Genomic DNA, 20,065 nt, shown 5'->3' on the forward strand with positions numbered 1-20,065 from the left:
GTGCAAGTGCCCGTTTTACAAATGCGCTCGCAGGATTCGCTCAAATTCGCTTTCATTCTTCACGTGAGTCGTCAAAGCATTCCATCTCCCTCGCGTCCTCGTCCTCTGAACAGACAAGGAGTCGAGCGTTTACACCCGGGCTGAAACTTCAATATTTTACGAGACGACGCGTGGGCTTGTTCGTCGTTACGGATACGAGTTGCCTCGGGCCGTCGTCTTTTAAGCATCCTTCATTAACGGCAAAGCGAGTGAGCAACATGCGCTGGATTTGTCATAATTAAAGCGAGGCTCGAACGGCAGCTCGATAAAGGCGACCGTTCATTTAGGATAAACATCTCCACTCCTCGCACGGATGCGCCAATAACTCTAAATCTCGTTGCACAAACGTGAGGGGGGAAAAAAAAAAAAAACTGGATGGAATTGGTTGACCCGCTAAAGCACGCTTGCCTTTTTTTTTGCTGACATTTTATAACCTTCCGGGCTTCGGACTCCTCAACGTTATTGAATTGCTCGGCTCGTCCAAACTTCTCGAGACTCGATTGAATTCGCCATCGCAGGCGATCAATACGACAAAGTCCACCCGGCACATTTAGTCGCCGCTCGGTTGTTTCTCCCCGATTGCTTTGGAATCCGCGGCAGTCAAAGTCACAGATTGGGAGTTGCTCGAAATCCAACGGAGAGCTGCAAATGTGGAGCGAGACCAAAAGAAGGTTGGCCTTCGAGTCGGATAACATTTGAGACGTCCTCTCGTGGCTGCGGCTTTTCCGACAATGAGATTCAACGTCGGCCTCGAGGGTCACGGGAGGCCCAATAAATGAATCCATCAGAGGGTCTGCGTGTATCGCTCTTCGGGGGGGGGGGGGGATGCCAATGCTGGCAGGCCTGATGAATGGGTGGCACGCCACACCGTGACAAAGACGAATGTGACAGCCCCCGTCCCGCCAGAAAAAAAAAAAATGGGGGGCGGCCTCAAGGAGCAAGGGGCTCACCACGTGATGCTGAGCGCCTCCCCTTCTCAGTCGCATCTTCGTCTCAAGGCTGGAAGAGAGAAAAAAAAAAAGCAGGTTCTACGAGAGCCTGAAGTGCGATTTTTTTTTTTTTTGGAGCACAGAATGCTTTATTGAAATGAGGCAAAGACAAACACCGAAGATCGTGGTCTCAATATGGACGCGTAAAAGCCCAAGTCATGAAATGTTGCCATTAAAACGAAGGCAAGGGCGTCGTCGGTGAACGCGTCGCCCGGGTCGAGACTCCGAATTTGCGTCTGAAATGCCGAATTCTCTTTGCAATGATGTCAGCAGTTGAAAATGGCGACGCTTTGCATTGCTTGCCCGAAATTGTCAAATGTCTCAAGTTGAAGATGAACACCAACGCAGCTTGAGTGCGTTTTTTTTCCTGACCTTTGAAGGCAAAAATCAGCAAATTTCAAACCACGCCAAAGGCAGAGAAGAGAGCCGCGTTTTTTGAGCGCCGCCGGCCCGTGGACGGGCGGCCGCTTGAGCCGCGTGCTCGCCTATTAATAGACTATTGAGCGCTATTGATCGGGAGCTCATGTGACACTTACGATATAATGAGCCGTAGATCGCGGCCCCGAGCCGCGGCTTTCTTTTCGCTTGACGACTGTACGATTGCGCACGATCGGAGGAGTTGCAAATGGGCTTGGAAAAGCCGAGTTGCAATTTGGAAACTTTTGTCCTCATCTCAAAAGGCCGTTTGAAGAAAATGACCCCGACGGAGGCTTGGCTTTGCCCCGAGGCCACTCGTGCCTCTCGGTCATTTGATGAACGGCTCGTTATGTAAACTGGCTCCACCTGCCCGGATGTGTTTCAAAGGATGCGCTGCAGCCAAGATGAGGAAAAAACAAAACAAAACGATGCGATAAAATGACAGAAGGGAATGTCGGCGATGGCGATAAATGCTCGATTAGCGCGTGCTCTCTGCTGCCGGCGAGATTTCGGGTCATGCGGAAAGGAGGTCCTTGTTTCGCAGAAGCTTACTTGTCACCGAACGTCAACGTGAACCTCAAATAGCCCAATTCAAAAGTAAATAATAGATGAGCGATGCCAGAGTGAGCGAGACCGCCGTCATCTCCACACTTGGGAAGAGAAAGATGTCATTGGGAGCAAATTAGAAGGTCATTGCGGAGAAAGCGGAGACGTCCATCCCGCCTTTGCCAAAAGCGACGTCCAAAGGAAACTTGACGTGCTGCAAAATCTCTCAAAACGCCAAATGCTGTTGTGATGAAGCTGAACGGCCGCTCCCCCGCCACCCTAAAAAAAAAAAAGAGAGGCTGCCTACGCTTTTGTCCAGCACATCGGCGGCAGTCAAGTTAGAAATTGCAGTCACAATATTTTTGCATGAAGCGACGCCACCTGGTTGGGATGGACGCCCTCAAACATTTTGGGGGATGACCGAAAACGGAGATGCCGAGCCAGCAGGTCCGTTTTCAAGCTTCGACTTGTTCTTCTTTTGGATGACAAAACTCCAAACGGACAAACGGACTCACGCCAACATCTTGCAGAAAGCGACCTCTCCTCTAGTTTTGCAGCATTTCTGCTGACCTTTTTTTTTTTGTTTTTTTTTGACCAAACAAGTCATTGTCGCAGGTCAACAAAATTTGGAAGATGCCGACTGTGTGCAAAAGAGTCTGTCAAATCGTGCACGGCCTCGTCTCAAGTCAGCTGGCTTTGTCGTTACTTTTCTGTGAGCAGCATAGAGAGCCCCCCCCCCCCCCCCCAAAAAAAAGTATTTCCGTTTTTATTCTATCTTTTTAAATTTGGTTTTGATCTTTGTGATCTTGCCATTTTTTTTTTGGAGTTAAGAAACAGGAGGTGTTTGAAATTGGAGCTGCTGCACGATGTTGCTGAAGAAAGCTTGCCGATTTACTTTCAAGGCACGCACGCACGCACACACACACGGACGTGATGTCAAGGGATTGTCTCACACACACACACACACACTGAACAGGATTCTGGGAGGAAATGGGACTGAACGAGAGGAGGAAGAGTGGGAGAAGGAGTTAATCGCCACACTAATGCTGTACTTCATCATCGTTTCCTTAGACCACGACCAACACACGCGCGCGCACACGCGCACGCGCACACGTCACTGCGATCTCCAGAGCGCCCCCTGCTTGAGAACAACGCTCCAAATGAATTGTTTGACAGAATGGTTGTTGCTCTCGTCTGGTGTTGAGACGCGAGGCGCGAGATGAAAGCCGATGATCCTTGAAGGTGATTCCAGCGTCTGTCCATGGCGGAGGATTTGCACTCACCTTGGCCGCTGTGTCGTGCAAAGTGTGTGTTTTGTGCTTTTTTTTTTTTGTTTTTTGGTCAAGGCCCACATGTGGCGCAATCACCCTGTGCGGTGTTTCGGACACAGCTTGGTGTTACTAATGTGTGCCGGTATATAAATTCATGTGTGCACGAGTGCATGTCGGCGCCATACTGTGCACAGAGGTGCTTCTGGAGCGGGCAGTGAAGGTGAGTCCAAACAGGCCCCTCCCTCACCCATTCGTTCAACTCCGTTTACAATTCGGTGCAAAATCATGTGTGTGTGTGCGTGTGTATATATATATATGCATATATATATATATATATATATATACAGTAATACCCCGGTTATCACGGTTAATATATTAAAATACTTATATATACTTCGCACCTATATATATATATATATATATATATATATATATATATATATATATATATATATATATATATATACGGGTAGAGAGAGAGAGAGTGAAATTCATGTTATAACAAAAAAAAAATTATTATTAAAACTTATTATTTTTTTATTCCCCAGCCATTATTTTTGTATTTATTCAATTACCTCTTTTTGTACTTATTTATTTACTTCGACTTTTACCTGCTGGTACGCCGTCCGGTGTGCCCTGTGAAATGAAAGGTGGCATTTTTCATTTATTTATTTATTCATTCATAACTGACAGCCTCGCGCTCCCCTCATGCCCGGGCGGAAGGTGTTCCTCTTCGGCTTAACTGCCACGCACGCCGGCCGGTCTCCTCCGGAGCTCTGGTACGGTCCGAACCGCGCGAAACGTCGCCCCAAATCGTGTCCGGGGGAACTTGCTCTTCTTCGTCCACTCTATATATGTGTATGTGTGTGTGTGTGTGTATCCATTTGAGTAATTTTGTCAGCTACTTTGGTTTTGTCTGCTTTGCTTTTGAATGTTGTTAACTTTCGTTTGTTCTTGTAGTTGTCACGCTTCTGCTTTTGTGAAGCACATTGAGTTGCCTTGTGCATGAAATCTGCAATAGAAATAAAATTGCCTCGCCTTGCGTTGCTGTGTCGCCACCTGACAAGGGAAAATTGCCACTTCTTGTCCCAAAATGTTGCAAAGAAACGAGTCTTACTTTGAACTCCAGCTATACTGAGAAGCGTTTTGGGCGCTTGAACTCATCACCATCGCTAGTTTTCATCTTAAACTCGTGCCAACCAATTCTTGACACAACATCCTGCGTCAAATCCTCAACCCAATGTGCTGGGTCTAAAAAACGCAACGTTGGCTCGGTCCCTTCCGGGCCCAGCGTTGGGTTAGCGCGTTCAGCCATTTTGTCTTACTTTCGACCCGTCACCATTTCGGGTGTCTGCAATTAAGCGGCTTTGTTGCACTTGCGGACTTGCAGAGGAACTCTATCTTCTCACTTTCAAGCGACGTGATGCGATATGGCCTGCTCTGTCGTGCATGTGCACGTGCGCGCGTTTGAGTGATCGAGTGACAGGCACATGACACGACTTAAGCTGCGATGGCAGCTCTGTCGAGGAGGCGCCGACGGCAACGGCTGGCTGGATGCCTGTCAGTTTGTCTTTCTTGGCCACGTTGTGGCTACACATACGTCTGGACACACTCAAATGTACCTGCGTGTGTGTTTAATGGCCCTCTGTCCATCAAACGCTCGCTCGCCCGCCCGCTCACACGCCACAAAGTGGCGACTGAGATGGCACGCCGCACTGATTTCAGCTTTGGTTCCACATCACCTGCGACTAATGGTGGTAATTAATTGATGAGTGAGGTCAAATCGGAGCGATCCAAGCATGTCTCAATTCATATCCAACCCGAGTTGCGCGTCGCTGCCGCCTCCTCCAACCCCCCCAAGTTGTTTTCTTAATGTGCAGTGCAGCGCATTCCCTCGGTGCTCATCTGCATAAGACCTTGGGATGAATGTTAACGATGTTTAATTAGACGAGAGGTGAGATGGATGAGAGGGTGACGCCGTCGAATCAAGGGTGGTGCTGCCCCCCGCTGGCTGGAATGAAAACAATGTACACGATATTGTCTGCATGACAATTACAGAGGTGCCAACAAGTGCCAGTTTTGTTAAAAGCGCAAAAAGTCTCCAGATCAAGAAGCGTGTTAAACGGATCGTCTTTACAAAGTTTACTCAAAATGTCGGATTGTGATGCTCGAATAAAAATATTTACTCAACAAGCACGTCCCAGGCAGTGGCGGGTCGTGCTTTTCACACGTGACACGCCTTCAGTGAAGAAATCCTCCTCATCATATCATCCTTTATGACATCACGTACGTCTTGAAAAGACGCTTGCAGTGAGTTTGGCAAAGCTGCTGCGCGCTGGCTTTTGTCGTGTTGTCGTCGTCCGCGCTCCATTTGGGGAGTGCCGAACGGGAGCGTTTGGCGTCCTGGCTCCTGCCTCGTTGAGACGACATTTCATTTGGCACGGCTTTGCTTTTCTCGCGTTATGAGCAAGAGGTTTTTTTCTTTCTTTTTTTATAGTTTTGTTTACGTGGTCAAAATTTTCCACGGCAGCGGGAACGGCAGCCACCCGCGCTGGCCCCTTGGGAGACGTCGCTCCCGTGTGCAAAACCTTCAGCCTCCTTTCATCCAAAACAAGACTCTCTGTTGGCTTTGAGAACATTTTTTTTTTCTTTTTTTGCTGCAACGTGACGACGTACATGTTGCGGACCACTGGGAGGAGATCTTTGGCGCTGCGCTCACGTTTCCCGCTGCAATTTTTTTGGGATTCACGCAGAACGAGCATGACTTTGGAAATTGCGAGTTTGACGCGAGAGCAGAACGGCAAAGAAAACGAAAAGCAAGACGTTGGCTGAGACAATGTGACCGGCAAAGCTGGCAAGATGGATGTGAAAAAATTGCGAAGACACGGAGACGTTGTCGTTCGTTGCCGACAGTCTTGTTGACGCAAATTTTAGGACGCGGTGGCGGGGCGCTTTGCACCGAAATGTATTTCGACGCCATTTGGGTTGGATTTATTGTAAACGCAAGCTCATATATTTGAAAAAAGTTGAGGAATGTTCCCACGATGGCGATTCATGCGGATGCTCGCAAAAGTGAAGCGTTCACATTTCACCGAGGCTTTTGTTTCTCCTCTAACACGTGGAAAAAAAAAAAGAAGAAGAAGAAAAAAGGTGGCGTGGTAGAGAAGCCCAAACTTTTTTGTCTTGTCTTTAATTTTCTGAAGGTCTCCCGTGAGGCCGTCCGGATAACACCTCATTCATTGGCCGCCCGTAAAGTGGAGCCAATAGAAGTGGTGCCTTTGGGCTTTTGTGCAGGCGTGACACGGCAGGTGGGACACTTTTGTTCTGGGAGGAGAGGCCCATTCACCGAGTGCCCGGAGAACAAATTGAATCTGCCTGACAATTAATCGCCGCGCGCCGTGTTTAATTAAGAGCGGCGAGCCAGCGATCAACAGACGAGTCGTGCGCGCGGTCGGACCGGCCTCACAAAGGAGGCGGCCATCGCGTCCGCTTGATCGATTTGCTGCCGTCTGCGGGGAGCCGCCTTCACAGGCCGCCTTTGACTCGGGACAAACTTCCAGATGCTGATAACGCGCGCAAGGCGAACGCCGCCGTTCCACTGCAAAAGCGAGCTTCGGTCGCTTCAGACGTGAACGACGGACTTCAGGCGTGAGGCCAAAGCACACGACGGGAGCCAAAGACACAGAAAAGGTCCAAAAAAAAAAAGAGACACGGCCACACAAAGCCGGAGACGGACGGACACACACACGCACACACTTCAAGATTTGCGCAATTCCCTTTGGATGATGAAAGACGCTCCCGTCATTCGGCGAGACGAGCCCATCGTTGCTCGTCATGTGACTTGACTGATGACGTGCACGTGGGAGCAGATCACGCGTGCGATGTCGTCTGCTCATGGGCGAATGGCGGAGGTCGGTTGGCGCGGTTGGTGCGGGCAGCGACCGGACCGCCCGAAGATGTTTTCATGCGAAAGCGAGACTTTTGCTCGGCTAATTGGCGCCAAGCGAAAAGGAGGAGTTTGAGCGTCGTCGTTCATCACGGAAAATGTCGGCGCTTCTGCCGACGGACGGACGGACTCGCTTGACCTTCACCTGTGCTGCCGCTGCCCTCTCACATATTCTCACATCGCTGATTCCCAAGCAGCTGGTGTTGCTGTGCGAGATCTCAAATGATCCCCAAAAAAGACGTCTTTGTGGCAAGTTCTTTTCACTTTTCCCTGTCAGCGACGTTTGAATTGGACGAGCTGCTCCATCACGTCGATGCCCTTCCACGAGATGGCAAACGTCGTCCAATCGAATCTCCACTTGGGATCGGAACGCTCGTCTCGACAACGCGCCGTTTTTTTGGGGGGGGTTTTGCAATTGACTTTGGACGGCCACCGTTCATGCGCTTGCCCGTATTCAACTTCACGGATGCCATCAAAGACGTCCGCTGGCATAAAATGAAGAAATTTGAACGTGCATCTGCTGGATTGGCGACATTTTGCTTTGTATACGAGGAAGCGGTCGAGTGGCCACCTGTGCGAACAAAAAGTCTGACACCAACCGGAAAACGTTTTTTTGCAGCTCCAGCTGTTGTGAAATGCGCCCGATCAAAAAAGTCGGATCGGATTGAACCGAGCGTGCCAAGAAACAAAAACAAGCGGCGCAAGAAAAGAAGCCGTGCAGTGGCAATGTTTCAAGTTTTTTCTTTTTTCTCTGATCAAAGATGTGCGCAACATTTGAATTCCCAACCAAAGTGTGAATTGGATTCAAACACGCCGGTGAAGCGGATTGAACTAGGCTTAATGCGACAAGTTTTGTTTTTGTTTCCATTTTGGAAAAATCTGAAAGCAACATCTCAAGCAACGATGAGGATGGCGCACATTTGCAGCGCAGGCGTTTGAGGACCGTGATTTGGGAGGACACGTTGTGGATTGAAAGTTTCAAATTGCTTTCATGCAAGAGCGCTTGAGTCATTTGCTGCTACTGAACAGCCTAATTCTGAAGATCGTGCGCGGATAGGAATTGAGCGCGGAGGTTGAAAAGAATCCGCCGTTGGGCGAGGCGGACCTTTGCTCATTTGCAAAGCCGCTGGACTCCGCCCACTTTGCTTCCTTCGTCGGGAAGGTGCCGGAGTGGACGTGATCGCCGTATTTGGGCTGCTTGGTTATGGGGACCATTTTTCTTTTTTTTTTGTGATGGAGCGCACCTACTAAAAGTTCTTACTTCCAAGCCTCGTCTCGTCTCCGCTGCTTCACATTTTGATGACACTTAATGCCCTCGCTGTGACTTTTCTTAGCAATTCAAAGCAGCAAGCATGTCTGCCCTCCATCACATTTCCAAATTCATTCTGACACTTGCTTGCAACTTGCGTGGCGATCAGCACAACAGCTGCTCCTGTCAAAGGGAAGGCGGACGGTGAGGGGAGACGCTCGCCGCCGCTTCCTGTCCGCTCGGCAACCACGGCAGGTTTGCTCCCTCCCGATCACGAGTCAGACGGGGAGGCGAGTTCGCCGTTGGAAGGTTGGAGGCTCCGCCGCTCGCTGTCAATCACGAAAAGGACGTGCCGAGTACGTTTCCGAGGTCGGACAGCCACGGGGTGCTCGCAAGTCAACGTGGCGCCTTCTGGCCGACCACGCGTGGGCCTTTTACAAAATTTGACCAATGGTCATTTTTTTGAAAGCCGAAACAAAACGTCATCATCGGTCACGTTCGCAGCTATTATGATGATGACGATGATTCTTTTAACTGCCAAAATATTATTTGTCATTTAATTTATTATAATTTTATTATTCATCAAACAATTGGCAAGTGGACTGTATTGATAATTTGTGCATAGTTGTCATGCAAGTTTTCTTTCCTATTTGTGAATCGTTTGTACGTGGAACAATAGGAAAGTCATTATATTGTTTGTTGCTCCGGGGACGTATTTTAGAGTGGCACTGTTCATACTCATGCGCTCTTTACGTGGCAAGGCAAGTGCCGTCGGACATTATTGACAAGCTGAGTTTTGTTTGTCGGCTGAAAAAGAAGGTAAACTTTCCCCTGTCAGAATCTTGCTAATTTTGTGTCTATAGAGTTGTGGCAATAGTTAATATTTTCTGTTCTAATTGTCAGTTTCTGAAGTGACTTTTCTGCCAACATTTGAAGCTCATTCCCCTCAGGATTATTGTGCAGTCATCGAGGTATGTTTTGCTGCTAGCAAATATGTTTACACTTGATAGTGTTGCTGTGCTTTTCTTTTCATTATCTTTGTAAATATTGTATATTGCAGTTGTATATTTATATTTTTGTATGTTTTATAGTTTGACGGTGACAAATTAATACATGTCAGCTGTGTAAGAAGATTCGAGACTGTGATGATTATCTGACGGGAGTGACAATTCTTATTAAATTCCATCCAAAGTCAAATATTCGATCAGTCGGTCTATTTCTCATTCGTTTATATCCCGTCTGTTGAACCGGCGGCTGTTGCAGCTGTTTAACGACTAAAACAACAAAACGTTTTCATTTAAAGTTGAAAATGGCTTAACTTAATTGAACCAGAATTCATCTCTGGCGTATGGCCCAGATTGGAGAAAATTCAATTCAAGCAGCGTTATAAATTCTTCTTCTACTTTTTGGTTCGTGAGCAGATGACAGCTCTTTGGTGCACATCGCCACCTGCTGTACTGCAAGCAAAATGCATTTCTCTCTCTATCTCGCTATAGTCAACGGAAGTAATGAGCCGACGATCAAACGGACAAGACGGCTTTAAAATAAATAATTTCATCCAGATTTAACAGAAAAGCACAAAGGTTTATTTGCAACGCATAAACTATTGGCCTCAAACAAAAATTGTGTTGACGTAGCAACGTGAAGTGACGTCTTCTGGTCCCGCCTCTTTAGCCAATCACAGCCAGCCATCAGCATACCTGCAGAGATCCTATCGCAAATAAGAGTACTCACTCTTACACATAGTCGATGCGGTCCTCTCAAAAAAAAAAAAACCCTGAACAAACAGACACGGCGTGTTTTTCTCAGTCGTCAGCAAAATGGGCGTCCGGCAGTGATGGACTGAAAGGTCCGTCGGAACTTGACCTGGTTGGTGAGGATTACTCTGACGGACGGGGACGACTTCTGGTCTTTTTTTTTTTCTTTTCTTCCCCTTCTCATGTCGATTGTCAGCAAAACGGGCGTCCGTCCGTCTGTCAGTGAGACGGAATGGCCACCTTTGCCGGCCGCATCTCACAACACTTTTCAAGGCATCCTGGCGCACGCGCAAACATTTTCTTTGCCGTGATGCCGTGTGACATGTTGTCATGGCGCACGTTTGCCAGATGTTGACACCAGGATGCGAACGAATTAAGGAGAGGGAGCGGGCCAAGAGCATCATTGCACAGGACACATTTCTCAAGGATGGAGCGGCGGGCGGTCCCATATGGGCCGGAGAAGCGCCGCCGCACACACCTCCAAAGCAATAAGCTCGACGCAGCCTAATTACGGTCGACAAAGACGAATGCGTTTCATCTTAGTCCACTTTACGTCCAATTCGGTGTCGCTAACACGCGCCGTTCATCTTCACTTGCACAAAAGTCGCCCAGGTTGATCTTGTACTTTGTAGAGACAAATAAGTGAGGAGCAGGAGGAGGAGGAGGAGGAGGAGGAGACCTCATCGCCAATGCAACGCAAATATTACGCTAGGCCATCCTTTGTCAGTCTCGTGTGGAACTTTTTGGCTCAGAGGAGCAACGTTTGAATCCATTCACGATATGAAATTCTCGCTGCAAAAAACATATATTATATAAATTAAATATGATATAATTATAATAATCACATAAATATGATAGAATAATATATAATCTAAATATTAAAGTATCATTCAGCGTCGTTCACATTTACATTTAGACAAAAGTGAGTTTTCTGTTGAAAAAAGGCATTTTGGTAAAACAAAATTCAATAAATTCAGAATGGCCAACAGTGTTGTATTTTGTTTTCCAAAAGTTTGAGCAAAAGAATTAGTTTCATTCTTGCCATTTGTTGCAGCCACTCCTCAATCTGTCCCACTTGTGTGCAATTGTGTGAATTCCGTCTCCGCGTGTCGTACGCAGTCACGGCCCATCAAGATGCAATGCGGCCGATTCTGGTCACCGGTCCATCGATCGAGGCCTCCACCGGGGGAAAAAAAAAAAAAGGGGGGCGCGCGGAGGCACGATGAGAAGAAGCGAATGCATGGCCAAGCCTGTGACATATTGGATGTGGAAAGGATTGTGTGGTGGAGCGGCAAGTGCGCTCAACATCGATTGTGAGCCCGCACGGCCATGCAAGCGGACAAAGCTTCCCGGGAGAATGCCGCACTTTTTTGGGAGCGTGCTCATACGAGCGGCATGCCAAACGCAAACGTCACCGCAACCTGTCAACAGCAAACCAAACAAAATGTCGGATATTACGGCTTCCTTTTCCGCTTTAAGTACCATTTGCTCTTCCAATTTCTCCCCCGATGTGACAAAAGAGAGCCAGCGGTCGGAGTTTAAAGATTCGAAATCCATTTGCCGTCTGAAGGTAATTGCCGAAAATGTGCAAAGACTTTGAATGGGTTTTTTTTTCCCCAGTCTGACTTTTTTTTTAATTGTTTAACTGGTCCTGCAACTTTGGTGCCACTTTTTTTATCTTGAGTCTGCTCAGACTAGCACCCAAAATCTCCGTTTCTTAATCATGTTGACGGCAGCGGCCGTATTTGACACGTTGGCTTCGGAAAAGTTCATTTCATATCAATCAATTCCAAAGTTTCAGCAAACGTCACGGTTACGTTTGAAAAGTGTGTCACTGGCCTAAAGACAGACCCAAAAAAAAACAAAAACAAAAAAGTTGAAGCGTTTGCAAACAGCTCAAGCTTGCAAATCCACCTTCGTTCATCGCCTTGAACATTTTCCGCACGCTGTCCCTCAAGATAATCGCATTCTTTTTACGATCCGCCGCCCAAATATATTTTGGAACGCGCCGCAGATGGCCGACTTTTTCATGTTGCCGTGCTCTTGGAGGCGTTGGGCCGTCCAGCTGAGCGTCGGACGTCCTCACGCTCGCGGTAACACTCACCGCGTCTTGTCGGCGTTCAGAAAAGCGACACGACTCGACAAAGTAGAAGAAAAAAGCTTGCGTAGCGCGACGATGGCCGACGTGCTACGTCGTGCGCAGCGGCTTGCCGCGTGTCGCCCTAAAAATGATCGGAACCCGACCAAAATCGCTTGATTTAAGGAGGTGTGCTCCACTTTTCTGATGCTTGCCTATCGAGTAGCTGTCATGCATGGCTACTTTCGGCCTCTCTTTTAGCCTGAAAAAATGTGGTTCTGCTCATTTGTAGAGCGCTCGCCGCTTGAATGTTTCCTTCGGCTCGTGGGAAATTGCGGTCGTTCTTGTCCACGTCACGGTGAGAAAGGCGGGAAATGATTTAAGAAGGTTGGAGCTCACTCGACACGCTCAGCCGCAAGAGTGACTCTTTGTCGTTTTGCGTTCGGTTCGCGTTTGACGGCCGAGCGCGCAAAAAGTTTGACGTCCGAAGCGCGTTGCTGTCGATTGTCGGTCAACTCATGACTTGCGCTGCCAAAAATGCGAAGTGGAGCGCGGCGAAGTCGTAATGAGCAGAGAACGTGTCAGCGAGGTTGCGAGGGCGGCCATCTTTGGAAGCCAGCGGCGGGACTCGCGACACTTCAACGGATGCCGAGCGCGGTTGTCAACTGCCTTTCGTTTGCTCACAGCTCGTCGTCTTGCTTTTGTTTCCGTTTTCTCCGTCACGCTCGCCTCTCTCGTGTGTCCCGTGTGAGCCGTCTGAATTTCTGCTCCGACCATCCCGGCGGCATCTGCGCTCAAAGGCGTTTGTTGGACGTCAACATGCTTGAGCTCACGTCTTTGAGAACAAGATTCAACGCGTTCTTGTTGGTGCGCCAACGATTCTTCACGTGCGAACGTCAGAGTAGCACAAAATGAAAAAATGTCAGCCACGCCCACTTTTTAATGGCCGCCTTGACGCTTGAAATGGCTTTGTCGAAGCGAGTCGGCCTCGTTTTGTGGTTCCCTTCGGTCCGGCTTCCTCCTTGCTGTGTCTTGGCATCTCCTCGGGGTCGAATTGCATTTCAATTAGTTGCCGCCGTATAACGTGGCCACGGCCCGCTGGCGGATTTGCTCCCGGCCTCCGGGCGGGTTTGTTTCCCGGGCCGCCTTGCAGGAAATATGCGAGCAGCTGGCCGCAAAACCAAGCTCACCGGGGAGCTTTTTTCTCAGCGTCGCCTTCCCGCTTTCAAGGACGGGCCAAGGTCATGGCACCGCTTTGACACCGCCGACTTCACCACAAGGCAGGCCGCGGGCATCCTCGTCCTCTCCGAAAACCCATTTGGCTCATCTTGGCTTTCACATCCGCTTGCGTTTCATTTGATCAAGCTTTTACTGCAATCGATAGCGGCGTTTTGTTTTGGAAAGTTTTTTTTTTTTTTTCCAATTGTGCTTCCTCATTGACGAGCCAAGACGGGACGCCGGGCCACAAGCGGCGACGGCTTCTTTCCACATCGTTTACGAGCTGCGGTTGCATTGAGGGAAACGATTCCTTCCTCACGCGGAATTGTCGTATCAGCGAATTAAGTGAAAACGTTGAGCATTTGTTCGCTGTCGTTTCTTGAAAATGCAGCTCACATTTTTGTTGCGATGAAAACGTATTCCAGCCGATAGCCGTTGTGAAATTGTTTTCTTCTGATGCTGAGCAAACAAAATCCGACAAACTAAAATGAAAATCTATCTTTACATTAAATGGTGTCTTTATATTTCTATCTTCCGGGAATTGCCACGTTGTCGGCTTGCGTCGTGAAAACGAGGGCTGCGAGCAGTTTGATTTAATTTTCCTCCACGAACTTCCGGCTTCGTTGAGGGCTGGCATGCGGACGCTTCGGAGGGCCGCACTTCCGCATTTTTTTGCTGCTTTCATGGACGTTGAAGTTCGTCCAATGATGTCATACTTTGCCTTCAACTCGCTTTTTCGTCACCGAGCTGAATTTAAGCGCGCAAAATGTGTGCCGACGCCACGTCCGATGAAATGAAACGGAGAACGCACCCACCTGCCCCCTTCTTCGTCTTCGTCATTGACGACAAGTTTGCTTCTTTTTCTTGTCGTCGTTTGAATTCACGCCAATTTGCCGATTTGCTTTCCGATGAAATGTTTGAAGCGCGGTTTGGGGCCGGAGAGGTTGGCTAAGGTGCAGAATGCGTCAGCGAATTCCAGCGTTCCGCCATCTTCAGTTTGCAGCGGTGCGAAATTGTTGACCGTCGCTAGCACGTCTTCACCGAAATCCGCGAACAATCGGAAACATCGCATTGCCGGACTTAAACTTTAAGCAATCAAATGCGTCTGTGGTCGTGTGGAGAACGCTTGGAGTCGTTTCAAGTGATTAGCTGTGTCATCCGAACGCGCCCCTCTCCGCACCTCGCTTTTTGCCGATAAATCAAAGTTGCTTGCGAGGAGGAGGCGGGGCAAACGCGCTAGGCCTGCGGTCATCTCAGGACAGCGGCTCCCTAAATCACGGACGACCTCGCCCTCGTTTGTGCGTCCCGCAAGGTGTCGCTGGGCGCGTGGTGACTGCAACCGATTGCGACAAGCATTTGAAAGAAAGGCTCACGTGGTCTATCTTTTCTCCGAGTGCTTTTTTTCCTCCCTTTCGTGGTGCAAAGAAGTGAAATCGAATGAATAAGTTAGTGTCATCTCCAATTTCACCCGGAGAGACATTTCAAAAGCCAATTCTCTCTGGGGGGGAGATGTTGTAACCTCGAGAGAAAGAGAGAAAATATGGTTTGAAATGCACGACAGCGCCGTAAATCTCAACGCCTTTTTTTGCCGGCTCTTCCTTTTGAAAAGTTAAGTCGGAGCCGATCTGCGGAGGCAAAAAGACACAATGATGAACGCTTCGGCGTCAGGCAGATGCTCGGCTTGTCAGTCGGCAGACAGAAACGCACACTCACGCTGGCTCCATCTCAATCCGTTCACGCACGTTTTTTTTTTCTAACGACGATGCAAACGAGATGACCGCGGCTCTCGCCACCTTCTCGGAATTTTCGACGCGACTCGCGCCATATCCTTGGAGATGAGCGCGAACCTCAGCCAGGATCATGTCAGAGTGGTTGATGAGGCAAACGGGAAGGAAGCAGCGAGCATCCCCGACGGAGACAAACTCTGACATGTGAGCTTGAGCAAGGCGGCGTGTGTGTACAGCGAGCGGCTCCCCTCCATATTTCCCCAGCGACCGAGATCAGACCTGAGGCGTCGAGGTCAACAGATAGTCCAAAGCTCATCGACAGCTGCTGGCTTGACTTTGATGCACCATCAGCGTTGAGCACTGCGCCCCAACCTCCTCCGCCCCCCTTCCTGCGCTCACCCACAAGCGTGTTTGCTCAAGCTGAACGTTTGCTAGCCTCTCATTATGCCGCCCATGCAAACTTTGTCTCTTTGCAGCTGTTTAATGGCCGCGCGTCTGTTTTTGTTTGTTTCCTCGCCGTAAGATTATTCCACCTTTATGGTTGGTCGGGGCTCGGTATTATCCCAGGCATCTGTTCGGAGGTAGGGGGGGGGGGGTTGAGTTGGGTGGGGGAGGCGAAGCGCCAGAGGTAGAACGGCGCTCCTTTCTCACGTTAATAGGCGCCCACGCTTCAGCCTCCCTCCTCGTCTGCTCGTGAGAACTGCGGATGGATTTTTAAGAGAGGAGTGATGGAGCAGGGCTGAGTGCTAACAGGCTCTGCGGTCGCCCCCCCCCTCCCTCCCCCTCCCACAATCTCCCCGCTGAATAGCTTGCATTAATCTAATCAGAGCTGCGTTAGTCTCATTTACTTCCAAATGCACGCATAAAAATAACGTGAGCGTGACCCTTTTTGCTTGTGCTCGCCGTAATTGTTATTGAAACAATTAGCACATTTGCTCTGCGTGTTTACGCGTCCACAAAACACGCGCCACTCTGGTTCTTGTTGTACTTTGCTCAGCCTGAGCCGAGTCAAGCGATGAGTGCGGTGGGAAATTGGGCGCTGCTCGGCACCGGCAGGCGAGGCCGCCGGTTCCAGCTTCGGCCTCGTCTCGCGCCTTGGAAGCGCGTCGCTCGGGTGCGCCCGCCTCATCCTGACGGCCAATCGCCAACATGACGTGTTGCTGGGCCAGCTCGCACTCAGGACAAAGGCCATCTGAGCCTCCATGCAAATTTCTTTTTTGTTCTTTCTTTCTTTGGGCAGTAGAACTTGACTTCTTTCTCCAATCCTAGCGCGCCAAACAATTCATCTTGTCGAGAGGTGCGCATCTTTAAATTCTTTTGGACGTCGACAGCCGGTCTGTCCTCGTGTCAAGTGCGCTCGGCAGTCCGAGCATGCGATAAATGTTTTAGCTGAAGAGTGAATTGCCGCCTGTCGCTGGTAATCATTGGCTTGTCAAGCAGAATTTTATTTATGGCCGTCAGCTTGGTGAGAAGATGGCCAGCGAAGGTCCAGCATCTTCTCTTGTGCGCTCAGACTGATGCAGGAAACATCAAATTGTTGCTCTCTTTATGCCAGTGACAGATTTGAGTTATTTGAATAAAAAATAAAAATTAAACGTTCTTCAATAGCATGGGGGCACAAGCCGGTTCTGGCTTGCCCGTGGACTCCTAAAAAGCAAACGTATGCTGGCCTCTTATTAGGACAACAAATTGATGGATTCACAGTTTTCAAATCAGAAGCCCGTCAAAAGTATTCAATTATTTGAATTCTATTTCGAAAGGTCGCTTGGTGCTAAACTTGCAAATGTACATGATTGAAAACAATTTTAAAAAGAATTTTTAAAACAATTTGCAATTTTGTGTTGAGCAATGCCCGCGTTTTGCTTTTGCGGGCCACCTAACATGATGTGGCGGGCCAGATCGGGCCGCCGGGCCTTGAGTTTGACACCTGTGATCTGGAGCTTTGCTTTGCACACAACTTGAGGCTCTTTCCTGAGCCGGCAGCGCGCACCGTGGTGTCATTTTTATTCAAAAGTGAGCGTGGCGACGGATGGTTGGCGGCGTGTCAAGGGCAGATCAAAAAGATTTGGGGGAGGATGGAAGCAAAACTTGTCGAAGGTGCTGCGTCTGGAAGACACGGACGTCAATGAGCACCTTGGTGTCCTTGAGCTTGATCAAAGCTTTCGGAACAAAGATGCTCGCAGGAAATGTGGCGACCTTCAACATTAGCTTAACCCGTCGGCTACTTTTTACCTGCTGGAAGCTCGCCGCCATTTTTGCCGCGGAACGCCAATTAGGCGGTCTGAGCGTGTTACAAAAGATGATTAAAGATGACATGTCGAACGAAGCCTCACCCCCCCCATCCTCTCTGCTCTTTTTCGCAGGAGATCGCCGCTTACTTGATCACGTTTGAAAAGCATGAAGAATGGCTAACAACATCGCCGAAAACGAGGTAAGACCATGACGCCGTCATTTGGAAAAAGAAAATTGTGAGTCATTGTCCACTCTTAAGCGTTCAAATCTTTGTGGCCGCTTTTTGCGTTTTCCAAACGCGCTGAAATGAACGCAATGTGAACGTATAGAATTGACGCCATCGTCGTCACGCTTAACTTGAAACCGTTGACGCGTTTTCACGGACGGATGCATCGGAAAGCGGCAAACGGCTTTGAGATGAAGTTCCATCCGCTCCCAAATGTCACTTTGGCAGCTAGGCAGGATCACACGGCGAGCGGAGCGCCACATATGCGGCTCGTAAACACGGGCGGGAGTTCAAGGCGCCGCGAGGAGCCGTTTGGCCGAGGTGACGTGAGTTGGAGGCGGCGCGGCGACAGCGACGGCTGCCTGCTGACGGCAGGTGAACGGGAGCAACGGCCAGCGTGATTTGTTGGAGGTCAATAACGCCCGTCAGCAAAGCGGGCGAGGCTCCCATTTTGGGCTGCCGTCGCAAGTCCCATTGCGAGTCGGGCACCGCCCACGCGGCGGCGTGCCGAGCGATTGATGCGCCGCGGTCTGGCGATCCACATTCGCTTTCAGAAAGGAATCAAGAGACGCGTTCTCCCACCTTCGGCTTTGACGGCGCTTCGGCGAATTCAGGCCGCACGTGGCAGAGCTCGGGACATCTCGCCGCACTCGGGCCTTCCGCTTTGATTGCTTTTTCACCTCGAGTCACACGCACACCAGGAGGCAACAAGAAACAGACTTTGGAAATTTGAATAAATGTCAGTCGACTCCAACGAACAGAAAACGAGTCGCCGTCGTAAACTTTAAAGACGTTTGTTTTCATTGAATTATAAAAAATGCAGCTGAGCCTGGCAGCTCCTTGCACTTTTTCTTAGACTTTTAAAACTAAGTTGTCCATTTTCTAAGATCTAAAAATGCGTTCACTAATCACTAAAGTCCTTTCAGAAACATGTGCTTCAAGAAAATTCAACTCAATCAAGTTTCGGAGTTGCCGTTGTTCAAATTTCTGTCACCATTTTTTCGACAATGAATGATTATCAGCTTCAAATATCGTGATCGGACCCAACAAATAATAAACGCACTATTTTACATTTTGGCTTTGACACGCATACGCCCACACGGACTCGCCTATATTGAAACGATGAAACAATGGCGAGCGTTCCTCGGGGGACGTTCCGATGACACCAAACCTTCCTGCCCTCACATTCCGGCGCGAGAGGCCGTTGTCGTCTGCCGACAACAACAACAGCAGCAGCGGCGCGTTCCAAAATGAAAGCCGAGTCCCTCCAGACAGCTTCCAAAGACAGCGCTTTTATTAAAACCTACAGCGGCGGCGCCACCCTCGAGGCCAACAACGCAGTAAAGCAAAGCCGAGAGGCGGCCTGAGATCTCCGAACGAGTCTTTGCTTGCTCCTGCGAACGGCGGCCGTGGATGTGTGTGTGTGCGCGTGCGCGTGCGCATGCTCGCCGACGTTGCATTCGAAAGCCGCGTTGGAAACATGCGGCAACTCATGAACGCGCCACCGAGACGGCGTTCGGCTTCATCGTTAACGGGAAATGCGTCCGTCGGCTTCGGCGCTGCGTTTCTCAAAGAGATTTCCCGAAAGAGCGGCAGGAAAGCGTAAAGCAAAAGGGAAGGCGACTCGCAAAGCGAAGCCGCAAAGATGAAGCGTCGTGAGATAAGATGACTTTCAAACGAACTCGGCATGAAATGTGAAGCGGCCTCTCGTTTCTTTCATTTCTTCACTTTGCATGTTTTTTTTCCTTCCAAGTCATCTGCGACCGTCAGCCCGTCTGAAGGTGACACCTCGTTGCTCCGACTTGGCTGCCCGAGCTGACGGACTCCATTATTTACAGGCTCGCCATTTTTGATGGAAGGAGCCACGCGACGCATTCTACTGGTCGCGCGAGGTTGCTCGTTTCAAACACACGCTCGTTCACTTTCAGGCACCTCGAAACGCGCTTGACGTTCGCCTCGCTCCAAAATGTCCGGCAGGCAGATGTGTCGGGAAGCAAACATTGGAAAAAGCTTCTGTGGGTGGATTTACGGTTTGTACTTGTTTGTTGGAAGGACTCGATTCAAAGTGAAATCATTCTCGAAGAAGTGCGCAGATTGCCCAACAAAAGCATTTTGCTCGTTTAGGCGTTGCTACGTGTCGAGCTAGGAATCGAAGACGTTTGCGTTAAAAAAAAAAGACTAACGTGAGTATTCTTCACATTTGTATGACTCCAAATATGCTGAGTCAGGCTTAGCTCACATTTGGTCTTTAACCGCCTCGCCAACGTGCGGACGAGCTCTTCCTTCGTTTGTCATTTTTGTGCCGTCGTGCAAGTTTTGTTGGCGGGTGCAAGCTTCGAGATGCCGGGAGGAAGCTCAAAATCCTCCCTGG

At 49.3% G+C, this 20,065-nt stretch overlaps 1 protein-coding gene across 11 annotated transcripts in view; it reads left to right on the forward strand.

The window, feature by feature from the left end:
* camta1a (calmodulin binding transcription activator 1a) overlaps positions 1-20,065 on the forward strand; it is a 218,991-nt gene that overhangs the window by 71,570 nt on the left and 127,356 nt on the right. For 10 of the 11 annotated variants that reach the window (XM_088291832.1, XM_088291837.1, XM_088291827.1 and 7 more), the window contains one exon: positions 17,600-17,667. In XM_088291832.1, coding sequence (XP_088147958.1) covers positions 17,600-17,667 — 68 coding nt within the window. Of the gene's footprint in view, positions 1-9,172; positions 9,277-9,360; positions 9,429-17,599; positions 17,668-20,065 lie in introns of those variants that run through there. The other variant, XM_088291835.1, reaches the window with a different exon arrangement.

Source organism: Idiotropiscis lumnitzeri, chromosome 3, assembly GCF_059441095.1.
Source record: "Idiotropiscis lumnitzeri isolate Australia: NSW breed Sydney's pygmy pipehorse chromosome 3, RoL_Ilum_1.0, whole genome shotgun sequence".
Lineage (NCBI taxonomy): Eukaryota > Metazoa > Chordata > Actinopteri > Syngnathiformes > Syngnathidae > Idiotropiscis > Idiotropiscis lumnitzeri.